The sequence below is a fragment of the Saccoglossus kowalevskii genome, chromosome 6 (genome assembly GCF_978046115.1).
Source record: "Saccoglossus kowalevskii chromosome 6, keSacKowa6.1, whole genome shotgun sequence".
In the NCBI taxonomy this organism is placed as follows: domain Eukaryota; kingdom Metazoa; phylum Hemichordata; class Enteropneusta; family Harrimaniidae; genus Saccoglossus; species Saccoglossus kowalevskii.
The window spans coordinates 38000938-38014192 of NC_140646.1; the positions used below are offsets into that span (position 1 = coordinate 38000938).

The following is a 13255-nucleotide window of genomic DNA, read 5'->3' on the forward strand; positions in this document are numbered from 1 at the left end:
TTTTGGCGGCTCGTTTCAACAAGCAGAGAGACGATTGATTATGCGGCATATTTGTTGACATCACCAAATTGACAAAAAAGCCTCTGATGTAGAATTGTCTTTTCAAAATGTCTTTAGTGGAAATTCCGTATACTCGATATAGTAGCAGCAGTGACAATTATTACTGTATCGATGACATTATAGCGACTTGTGAGAAAATTCCGAGCAAAGTGGAGCAGCCATTGTTTCGTCTTGGATTCCTCGATCCAAGTACAGACAACACAACTATTCAACCGGGAACAAAATTGGAGCTGCCTTTTTGGTTGGCATCGTCACTATGTACACGGAGACGGAGACTCGTCAGTGTTGATATGCCGAAAACGTACAAGGACAGTTTTCGAGAAATTTTGAAAGCAGATGCCAATGTCGTTGACCTGCACAAGATCGGACCGTATTATTACTCATTTGGAAGCAAACTTCTGCATTTTGATCATCCAGAAATCGGGGATATAGCCGACTCGTTATTGCAGGTAAAGTATCCATTAGTTACACTACGTCATTACTTCTTTACTATTTATACGTGCATGTTTATATTAAATAAATGAAACGTTTATTTCATAATTTATAAGGTTAATTAAGTTAAGCCAACACTGAGCAGTGATGTAATCTCGTGTGTAGGTGATCGTACCCAGAATGTACTACATAGGTCTGAAGTTACTATTACTTTATTATTAATGAAGCCATATAACTGTAACTTTAATTTTGAACAACAGAATGCACTATTGGGTAATCCTTTGTCTTTTTAAAGTACAGTATTACGTTAATCACTCTATTGTTCTCATAATATGCACCATTAGGAGTACAGGAATGTACCGTTTTGGACTCAAGTCTTCTCAGAAAGAGTTCCTTCTGTCCCCATCATCTCTAACCTGAACCGGAACCTCTAAATAAAAACTTACAAGTGACCCAATGCGGGTTAATACAATCAAAATGGGGGAGGGATTAGAATTACAGTTATTGTTGAGGGGCCCTAAGCGACTCTGGCTGTCTTTCCTACAGTCTATGGTAGCATTGACTGTCCCAAGACTTATGCATTAACATAGGGCATCATTATTAGTGCACCAGTGGGAACTATATATTTTATTTTTTCCTTAAAAAAGAAAAAAAGAAATGTTTAAATGGTTTGAGTTTCACAATTAAATAATTTTCCAGTGACATAACCAAAATGATGATGAATATTAAAACCACCCAGCCCTAATCTGTGCTTTGCATGCTGCACTGGTTCTTTTCATTTTACAAAAAAAAACATACTTTGGATTTTTTTTAAACAAAACAAAAACCGACTTATGAATATTTTGTAAATTGTGATAGTAATTCACAATAAAAGTAAAAATTACTTCTATTGCCTGTCTGGAGTCTGGAAAGAAAATGCAATCTATTGTACCAATGTTTATAGCAGGTAAATAAACTGTTTATACTTTCCGATAAGTATTTCAGAAGTTATACTGTCTGTAAAGTGACGCAAAATGGATGCATATAATTAACTTACAGATTTCAGTATTACGGTAGTGTACATTAAAATATTAAACTACCTTACCAATTTTAAAACACATTCTAACTAACACATTTTGTATGACTGAGTTATGCCATTCCCCCGTAATTGGGGCAGAAACTTGCGCTACACTTCTATGTTGTGGAAACTATCATGTAAATCACAAAATCATTATTAAATTAAATCTTCAACCAGCCAACCAATTTTAACACACTTTGAAATTTCCAAAATGAACAATTTGCTGTTGTCTAAACAACTAATAACAGGGACATAAACATTGAATACGTTTAGATATCGCTGACACAAACGTCTCAAGGTTTTGTAAAGAAATAGCTCATAGTTCCACTCAGAGATATATCATGCAGAATAACAATATGCACTATGAGAATATGAACTTATCGTAAAAGGGGTTTCATTCTTGCAAAATTACTCTAAAATCTTGACCAACCTACTGTTAGTATAAGCCACATAGTCACCATGCTTTGTGGATTTCTATTACAAGCATTGTCCCACTAATCCAGCTGATTGATGCTTGAACAATGATCATTTCCTGACCAGGATGGAAGCTCGTAAACCAGACAGCGACGTCTAGCTATACTTGCTGCAGCAAGTCGGCGAGCTCAGGAAGGTCTTCAAAATTGGTGGTGTAACACGTACTCCCCATTTAGTCTGCTGTGAAGTATTTTTTAAATTTCTTGCGTTTTCGAGCACATTTAACTGGGATTCGTCAACATCGATAAAACAGGCCATTGTGTTTGCCTTTGGTGAGCTATGTTTATTTACGTCGGTACAGAGTGTTTCTCGTGAAGTTGAGATTGGCCAGACAGGGATTTGTGTTTATCGTTATGCCGGGAATGAAATTTCATGTAAACTAGGAACAAATAATTATTTTTCATATAGCTCAGAGTTATTCATTTTCAGTTTTGATTTCAATCGTTTTCACCCCATAATTTCCCTTATTATTAAATGCTCGTCTCTTTATTTGTTTTCCAAACTCAACATTGTATTCCTATACACGGTACGGGGCCTTGATGCTCAATAATGCAATACATTATCATAGAATAATCTGCTATAATATAATCATTAATAATTTTGACATACATCTGTTCGTTTCTGTAGGGTTTCATTTCTAGATTTCGCAGGATTATGGATTCATCTCAGAATGCCTACAACGAAGACACAACTCATCTGACATGCAAATTGGATGAAAGTGAAAGATGTGTATTTAAAGCGGGACAGAAAGGACTTGATGATTTCCAGCGATGGCAGACTGGGCAAACGACCAAAATAAACACATCACAGATGGTAGCCAATCACAGGAAACGTAAACGTGTTGTTATGGAGGAAGATTGAGCCTTCACGTCTTATACCATTAACGAAGTGAAATTTCTTTTGACACAGTGCAAAATGTGTCAAATCATTGAATTTCCATGGAAAACTATCTCAGACTATATCACAATATCAAAATCATCCATAAAACCATGCGAATAACATGGTATAAATGCATTCTGGCTTATATGTAAGCTGCCGATATGTGGTGTTCATATATACCTTGTTGGCTGCGTGTAAGTGGCGTGTTAAAACCTGTCCACAATGCTCACTGGTAGTGTGGAGATATCCTGGCTTACATGTAAACTGCCAATAGTTAGTGTCCATATAGACCTTGCTGGCTTGCATGTAAGCGCCGTGTTTAAACCATTCCACATTGTTCACTGGTAACCTGGAGACATCCTGGCTTACATGTAAGCTGTTCATAGGCAGGGTCCATATAGACCTTGCTGGCTTGCATGTAAGCGGCGTGTTTAAACCATTCCACATTGTTCACTGGTAACCTGGAGACATCCTGGCTTACATGTAAGCTGTTCATAGGCAGGGTCCATATAGACCTTGCTGGCTTGCATGTAAGCGGCGTGTTTAAACCATTCCACATTGTTCACTGGTAACCTGGAGACATCCTGGCTTACATGTAAACTGTTCATAGGCAGAGTCCATATAGACATGACTGGCTTGCATGTAAGCGGCGTGTTTAAACCATTCCACATTGTTCCCTGGTAACCTGGAGACATCCTGGCTTACATGTAAGCTGTTCATAGGCAGGGTCCATATAGACATGACTGGCTTGCATGTAAGCGGCGTGTTTAAACCATTCCACATTGTTCACTGGTAACCTGGAGACATCCTGGCTTACATGTAAGCTGTTCATAGGCAGGGTCCATATAGACATGACTGGCTTGCATGTAAGTGGTGTGTTAAAACCATTCCACAATGCTCACTGGTATTGTGGAAATAGGCTGGCTTGCATGTAAGCTGACCATAGATAAACATGGTTGGCATGCATGTAAACGACGAGTAAAACCACTCCACCTTGTTCACTGGTAACATGGAAATAGCCTGGCTTACATCTCAGACCACGCTTACATGTAAGCTGTCGATGTATAGGGTCGATGTGAACATGGTAAAAAAAAGTTTCGCTTGCATGTAAGCGGTGCGTTAAACCATTCCATATTGTTCACTGGCAACATGGAAATAGTTTGGCTTAAATGTAAGCTACCTGATAGTGTTCATATAGACTTGACTGGCTTGCATGTAAGCGGCATGTTAAAGCCAGTCCACCTTGTTCACTAGTAACATGGAAATATCCTGGCTTACATGTAAGCTGACCATACAGATGATTTTCATAATGATAATGTGAACATTTGACTTTGCATGTAAGTGAATTCGGTTTCTCAGTCCCAAATCGTCCATTTTGCCATATTTTCACAAGTTAATGCTGTTTCGTATAAAAAAAACATCTTACTCATACTTTTCGTCCAATAATCTTCCCTGTGTACACAAACAATTAAACGAGAAAAACATGTTGCTCAGACAGTCTTCATATTCACCTACATATTAAATAAATTTGCAAGCTCTTTCGCCATGTAATTTTACATTTTTAATTAACCTGAGTGAAACATTTAGTTAAGTGTTGAAATGAAACATATTAAAAGAAAATAAGTCTTAATCACTGTTTATTATATTAGCACTGCATTTGACCGGTATCCTTATGTTTTATTTCGTCTGGTGACAAATGATCTGACGAAAAATAAACTTTATTCAAACAAATACTCATAACACTTTAAAATAAATTGGTGTGTAATACCTGTGCAGTTGGAACTATTGAATGAGTGTAACAAAAACAGTATGTAAATCATTTTACACCTGAAAATGTTTTCAGACACGCTTGATGAAAGTGTGTTAGGCTGACATCATAATACTAAATGACATACACGCCCACCCCAACACACCCCAACACACACACACACACACACACACACACACACACACACACACACACACACACACACGCACACGCACACACGCACGCACGCACGCACGCGCGCGCACGTCCAGACAGAGTAACTACGAAGGCTGTAGTTAATAAATATATAAACGAACAAATAGATACAATATATATCAACGAACAAATATTGTTAGTAAGGTGTTGTTAAGAGTATGTTTTAACGGCTGATGGTGACTTTGTCAGGCTTCCGAAACGATGCCACACACTCTGTGCAGGTTGGTTATAAATCTTCATTTGAACTGAATAATGACTTGCTTATGCCTGGTTATTTGACCTCATACTGCTGGGTCAATACATCCATTACTGGAAAGTTGATCTTGCCAAGTTCGGTTGACGACTGTGGCTTCACGGTCACTGCTATTCTAACTCGATGCCTCCATTGTTTAGTTACAATCTAAAATGAGCGAAAATGATTTTACTGACATTAACACAGTGCATAAAATTAAGTCAAAATGGTATTGTGACTAAATAATAATCCGAAACGTAATACTATTAACTATATTTACCAGCGAATTTTGTTTTTGTTCCTTGTCATATATACTTTCAATAATATTTAATCGCACTGAGTCAAGTTTGTAGTTCAGATGACTCTTTATATTGCCCTATTTCCTTCGAGCAATAACACCGTCCCGTCAATATGAATACCACCATTGATTTGGGTCCTCGGAGTGCTTTAGAGAGATAGTTCACTAATCTCGCTCGTTTACATTGGTATATTTTCACAACGAATATTATTACGAATTTATTGAATATCTTTTTTGAACTATTGCGGCCACAACGCTACGATTTAAATCAGACGTGTCACAGTCACTGTGCTACTGTGTTTATAAATTGGCAACTTCACTACAAAATGGTGTAAATCGGATATATCTACGTGTTTTCAAACTAACACGGTCACAACGCTACGATATGATCGAAGAACATAATATATGTTTGTGACGAATACTTACCCATTTCGCAAGTTCCAGTTAGTTTGTTTGCCGATGCGAGATGTCTCTATGGTTAGCATTGCTGTCGAGGGTGTCCAACTGTGTGTCTATAAAGCTTTCATAAGCTGGTGTAGAGTTTGTGCAACTGTCATATTCCACGTTTGCAAGTGAACTTGTTTCATTGTGCATACCAGTGGTATCTCGGCCATTATATGATGTGATGTCCATACGTTCGTTGTTACCATCGGAAAACAAGTCGATAAAGTGAACTTTGCTTGTATTGGGCGATTCATAATATACACTATCATCGTAGGGTTAATATGAATGGTCATCACTAGAATAATTATCTTGTGTATCAACGCTGGTGTTCAACAATCGGAAAAACTGTGATGAATCATCGCTCATCTAGACACAACATGTATTTAGAGTGTGCTGATTTCTACTTGGTATATAACGGTTTCAAAATTGCCGCTCAAGATGGCAATTAGTAGTCAACGGCCAATCGCTGTAATGTGATATTTGTAATATGAACCTGCATACATAGGTCAAACAAGTGCTAAGTGTGTGATTCGGGTGTTCAACAAACGCCTTCTACATTGCAATGTTACAATGTAGCCAGAGCTAACGAGTTGAATGTCATGTGCTAATTTGATGTTCATATTCCCTTATAGATGTGATACTTAGTATTTAATTTCACCATATCATATTAAATATAGCGTTTTTTACAATGTTTAGTTATCTTTTTCAAATAAACAATTGCACATGAATAAATGAAAAACAAATTAAATAATTTTATTAAATTGCAGCTGACAGGCAAAACAACCCAATTATAGGCCGGAGAACAATAAAATAATTGCACAAATACAGACATTTGACATTAACAACAAAAATTACTTTTAAAAAAAATAATTATTTTTTAGCCCGGATATATTAATTGATATGATGCCACCCTGCCTCATTTTTAAAAATTTCCAATTTAATCGTCTGTTAAAAAGAACATTATTACACCCATGTTTCAATTATTTGTATACAGTAATATACGTAATGGCAAATTTTGTATGAAACATTGCCATCTACATTTTAAGCTAAGTTTGAATTAGTCTCGCGCTCATTTAAACTGATCTAAAGCGTCGATACTGAGTGGACGATTTATCTAGGAAGCGTTTCCCGAATAAACACATGGCACTATAATCAACACAAACTTAGCTCTCAAGTATAGACGATACAATTTCAAGGGCAGCCACAATCGCCTACATTGACAGCACTGTCAACCAATAAAATTAATGATCACAGCTGAGAATCTCGCCAACTGTCTTATTTTCCCATGAACTCTCTTCGTATACAGAAGTTATCTTACTGCCGCCCAAGAACAAGTATTAAGGTAATCATTTAATGTATGTGTCATATATCTATACATCGTATACATTGAACTGAATTTGTTTTTATTATTTTAACTTTACTGCACTGTGTTTTATTATCTTCAGAGCAGGATATGTTTGACTTCGCCGTTAAAGTAGCCAATGAGATATGGGAAAACATTTTTAAAATAATGTAATGGAGTTTCAAGAAAAGCTCAGTCTGCAATGAACTTTATGTTATATGTGATGGTGGTATTGAAAGCATAAACGAGCAGCCTGGTAAGTTATATTTACTTTAATTTTACAGCGTTGGTATAAGAAAACAGTGTCGCCGTGTTTGACATAGAAGTCAGCCCGACACGATCAAAGATATATCATGTTTTATCGCGTTTCCCGTATGTAGCAACAAGTACACACAATGTAAATAATGATATAATTTCAGCAGCATTCCGCTTGGGATGTTAACTCAGATAAGACCGCGATGAAATACCAACATCGATGGTAAATGTTCATATCAACCGACAACGTATTAAGTAAAATAATTGATCTACAGTCACATTTGGCAAAATAATACTGTACTTTACTTATGTATTGAATGTCTATCCAGGGGCGGATCTAGGATTCTGGAATGGGGGGGGGGGGTAGGTTGGCCTAAGGCCAAGTTCGCGAGCGCCGATGGCGCGAAGTCCTGTTGGTTGTTAAAAATAGGTGGGTTGCGGCCCCCTCGGCCCCCATCTAAATCCGCCAATGCTATCAATTTAATCCCGCTTTGAAAAAAACACCATTGACCTAACGCCCTACCGTAACGGTATGTGATACACACACATTAACTTAGAATGATTATTATATAGTTTTGTGTCTCGCATCGACTATTTTTAAAGCAGCGTTGGCATAATGTGAGCAATATCACTGCTTCTTGTATACACATAGGTTTGAAAAATGCTCTCATCTGCCAACAGAACTGCTTGAGGTACGCATGTTTTGTAAGTTACGCTGCCGGTCACGGTCAATGGCATCAAAATGAACAGTTAACTTGGTGTTTATTTACTATGAAGGGAAATTTCAGTTGCCTAATGGGATCTACGCCAATAACTTGTCATTGTAGTATGATATAATCCAGCAGAATAGGTACTCTTTATGTTCCCACCACATGAATGGTATTTGATTAATTTTCGCCATAGTCATTTTTGCACTGTCAGTGATGTTAACAGAAGTCTCATGTTTGAGTTGATAATCTACGGTGTTCCACAGTGAGGTCAGTGAGAACTTTGCGGAAAACTTAAAATGTAGAAATATGCGCTACACTATTTCGTTCAACTAAATAGTCAGTCAAAACTAGTCCTAAAACATCTAGTATTATGCCCCAACATTAGGTTTTTATTGCCCTGGAAGAGAACTATCCTCATGCCATTAAAAAATAAAACAGTGTTACCCTGCTCTAAAAAGTCTACATTGACAGTATAGGGTCACATATATTCTTTCCATCTTTCTGAGCTTCAGTTCTCTTCCAAGGTAAAATAATTCATCAAATTCCCGTATGGGAGGATCGTGTGCTTAAGTTCGTTAAGCTTCACTTGACAAGCTCAGCTCGGTCAGTCAATGACACATTGAACTCTGTCTGGCATAGTTAGTTGATTAGTGGTCGTGTGAGTCGTGAACCTCTTGAAATATTAGTGCAGCGTATTCTTGCGTATAGCGGATGCTTCTAACATTTTCATTATTTCAGAACAGAATACATTGTACTTGCATATGTTGTATAACGTATATTAACCAATATGACGTAGATAGGGGGAATTAACAGTTTTTCATTGGCTGCTCTCTCACATAATGATTCAGTACCTACGCCTCTGAAAAAATGTTTTCCCATCCTCCACATATTTCCAATGGACGGTATCTCTCCATGCACATCTTTTCAAAATACATAAATTAACATATTAACACAATTTGGGCTGCAAATAATTGTTTTGAATGCGCATGCATCGTGGAATAAGCTATACGTAGAAGTAATTGGAATCGAACATTTTTACTATTTAGTTTTTCGTTTTATGGTTATCGCTTAAAATGAAACAGTTGCACGTATTCACGTAAACGCAATATAACCACACCATATCACTTCTTATCCGTTCGATATTCCAACTGTTCATGAACAAAAACAATTATGAGTACATGTGTACAAGACAAATCATAACATAATTGTCATTCGGGATATATTTTGTTCGACGTCGCAATAGAGCAGACTTTACTATAAATAATACATTGTGTTATTTGTTTATAGAACCTGTCATCTATGTTCATAATGGAGATGATGAATTTTGTACAGAGAAATGGAAAGAAGAAAAAAACATTAACGTAACTGAAGAAGAAATCAGGATGGGCATATTAACTGAGTCGTAAGTTGCAGGTATAGTCTCATCTGTAGTCATAACAGAAGGAGAATATGAGTTTCTGTCATACGAATTAATTTCGGCACTTAACTCTCATTTTTGTAATTGAAAGGCACCCTTGGATGCAGAGCTCCAGGCACACATAATAACCAATTTTTTCTGGTAAATATTTTGATCTGTCATTTTTATGTTTAAGTTATGATGGTCAGTCTCACATGCACAATGTTTACTAACTGATTTTCCTCATAGTCAACACTTTTTTCTTGGGATACTTTATGTGTATACATGGTCGCATGAGGTATGATGGGAAGTGCATGCGGTAGCTGTCTTTAGTCTTAATCAACGACCCCTTGCATAGCTGGCACAGTCATAACTGGTTAAGTTGAATAATAAAGTGTTTATTTTCACAAATGTCACACATCTATATTTACAGACTGTACACGTGGGTGATTTCTTCCGCATTCGTGGTACAGGCAAACAAACATGGTCCAGAAAAACGACGGAGTGCCGCGATAAGGATATAGACATCCAATGGTATACAAAAACGGACGAATACTTTCCGACGATTGAAAGCGGTAAACCTTGGTCACATTATGTAGTAAACAAATGGATTATTTTTTAGTTCTAATAAAAAAAACCTCAACACATAGCGAAATGGCATAAAATTATTTTACAGACACTCTTGGGCTAATGCAAAAACATTACTTTTTAGTTGACATTTATGCATATTATTTATCTATCTAACATGAAAATATTTTTTAAATAATTTCAAAATCCATTATTTCAATCAAACTTGATACATATGTGAACATTTTACTGACGTGATTATTTTTCCATATTTATTTGACGCTTTCTATTCTCTCCTTGTCAAGTTTTTTTTTTTTATTTAAATTTAATATCGTATTTTGTATAGTGCAATAAAGTGCATATATGAATCGCTGCTAAATCGTTTGATCTTTAATTTCATTTTTAATTTTAAACTTTCATTGCTTAATGTAAGTCAGGGATATCAAATTGGAACCTATCTATTGGTGGCTTACATGTAAGCCAGGATATCTCCATGTTTCCAGTGAACATGGTGGAGTGGTTTTAACACGTCGCTTACATGCAAGCTAACCATGTCCATCTATGGTCAGCTTACATGTAAGCCAGCCTATTTCCACATTGCCAGTGAGCATTGTGGACTGGCTTTAACACGCCGCTTACATGCAAGCCAACCATGTCTATATAGACACTGCCTATTGGCAGCTTACATGTGAAAGCTAGGCTATTTCCATTATACCTGTGAACATGGTGGAGTGCTTTTAACACGTCGCTTTCATGCAAGCTAACCATGTCCATCTATGGTCAGCTTACATGTAAGCCAGCCTATTTCCACAATACCAGCAAATAGCATTGTGGGCTATTGAACACATCGCTTACATGCAAGCAAATGGAAATTTACTACCGGCAGTGTACAATGTGGAACGGTTATTATGACAAATATATGCTTTTGAACCATGTATTTCGCGCGGATTGTGCACAGTTTTGTTTTTGTAAAGAAGTCTACGATAGATTTCTATGCAAAACGCTATGATTTGACACATTTTGCACTGTGTCAAAAGAAATTTCACTTTGTTCATTATTAAAGCTTTGCAGTGCTTGGCTGCAAAGCAATGTATACATCATTGGTAAAATACATTGTTTGCATGGAATTCAAGCATGCACTACATCATGACTATGGTGCTGAAATAACAATATTGAAGACAGATTTTTATTATGGTACTTGTAGAAACATATATTGAGTGTCCCTTGAACCATTTTCACTTTCAATGTATATGTGAAAATTGTACATTTATATTGTCTCGGGTCATTTTTTATATCCATATTATTCACTGTACCATATACCGATATATGTGCATGCTCTGACCAACTAAAATGTAATAGTTAACCACAGTCAGCTGTTTTAAGTTGGTATAATGTTATAAAACAACAATTTATGGTAAAAAAAAATGTCTACATTTTACTCTTTGAACAGAGCGTAAAAGTGACGACTGGCAGACGGCACCCGTACTTCGTATCCAGCTGTGTCTTGCACATGCTTGGACTGCTAAAGTACTAACTTCACACTTATCAGACATATTGGACATTTGTTTCATGATTCAATTCAAGATGGCCCAATGGCAGCTATTTTAAGGCCAAAAATGCATTAAAATCACATATTTTCAAGATTTAGGAACTAGATCTTGACAATTTAGGTTTGAACTTGGTATATACATTTAAGACAATCAGACCTTGGTGCACTTCACTTTATTTTTTCTTATTGTTTTTAACATAGTAGGTGACTGGTGGCCATTTTGTGTCAAAGAATGCAGTCCCAGTTCCACTTCTCTAACATGCCTGAACTGATAGAGTTCAAACTTCACGTATACAACAGACATCTAGAACAATCTCGCATGCACTTTTGTCGCCATCAAATCAATGAGAGAGCTATATCTCATACATGCCTGGACCAATCAAGTTTAACTTACATCCAAAGTTTAACATACATCCAAAATTAAGGCATATATTTCACGCCTATCATACAAAGACTATTTTCATTGATATTTACTCGTTTTAAAGTCTAATATAATGACGCTTATTTGTTTGTACAGTGTGCAGGCTCATATAACCTGCAATCTGTGCAGGGGGAGGGGTAAAATAAGTTTAAAGAAGACTACCTCTGAAGATGTGTTGCAAACTCTACTGCAGTGTTCCGATTTTCTGAAAAACAAATTGTATCTATATTCAAGTTTCAGACTTTCAGGCAAATTACAAACTAGTAAACAAAAATATAAGCTAAATGAATGTTTGTGTTGCTTATATTTGATGGTTAATATACATTTATATAGGCACATGCACTTATGGTACCGTAGTATATATGATAGGCCTGATAAATAAATAAATTTAGTTAACAGTATTTTTGTTGACACACTCGATCAATTTTGTTTAAATTTGGTATGAAGGCAAGAATGGTTTTAGAAACATGTACATGCTAATTTTGTGTTTGAATGACATTTACTTGACAATCTTTTTGTATCCACAAATTGCATCCAAATACAGATGAGAAATTGACGAAGACTAATTTAACAAATCTTTCACATAAGTGCATGTGTTCTAATAGAATATTCAATTATTTATTTTTCAATTGTCTATAAAATTTCACTGTATTTCATTGCACTCACTTTTATATCGTGTCTGTCTAAATAAACAAATTAACATATAGCATGTCTATTTCAGTGAATTATGAAAAAGTGAACGTTTTAATCAAAAATGTATCATCAGTATTTTATTTCCAGTACAAAGAAAAGTAACATACAATTGTCATCATTTCTTGAGTTGAATCCTGATATTTATTGGCCTAGATTGGCAAAACCATTGAATCTGCCACTGGAATGAAGTGGAATGTTGGCAAATATGGCAGAATAAGATGTGAAATTATGAGTAATTTGAATAGTGCTGTGCAGAAATTACAGAAAATTATTTGATGTCAGTGATAGTCTTTCAAACCTTGTCATAAGTTGATTATGCAGATTATGCAATGTAAAGAGAATTTACCATTCAAATACTGTCGAGGGTGGGTGCCAGTCCTCGGCTTGTTTTTTATATTACTTTTTTTCCCCCATGGACTTAATCAAACAGACAAGGTAGTACATGTAATTAGATAGCTTAACACAAACGAACAAACTATTTTC

General features: G+C 36.1%; 1 protein-coding gene and 1 long non-coding RNA gene across 2 annotated transcripts; both read left to right on the top strand.

The window, feature by feature from the left end:
• The first annotated feature begins 12 nt into the window (after positions 1–12).
• Positions 13–3320, top strand: Gins3 (DNA replication complex GINS protein PSF3). The gene is made up of 2 exons (NM_001184840.1): positions 13–509; positions 2651–3320. The coding sequence occupies exons 1-2, from the start codon at positions 108–110 to the stop codon at positions 2882–2884; spliced, it is 636 nt and encodes a 211-aa protein (NP_001171769.1). The 5' UTR covers positions 13–107; the 3' UTR covers positions 2885–3320.
• Positions 3321–6909: 3589 nt separating this feature from the next.
• On the top strand, positions 6910–10197 carry LOC144355146 (uncharacterized). The gene is made up of 4 exons (XR_014929859.1): positions 6910–7181; positions 7285–7437; positions 9434–9559; positions 9976–10197. It is a non-coding gene; the product is annotated as an uncharacterized LOC144355146 (long non-coding RNA).
• Positions 10198–13255: the final 3058 nt, after the last annotated feature.

Excerpts from the sequence above, each read along its gene's own strand:
- Gins3 (NM_001184840.1), top strand. The coding sequence starts at position 108 with ATGTCTTTAGTGGAAATTCCGTATACTCGATATAGTAGCAGCAGTGAC. Across the intron at positions 510-2,650 it reads TAGCCGACTCGTTATTGCAG|GGTTTCATTTCTAGATTTCG; the intron begins GTAAAGTATCCA and ends TCGTTTCTGTAG.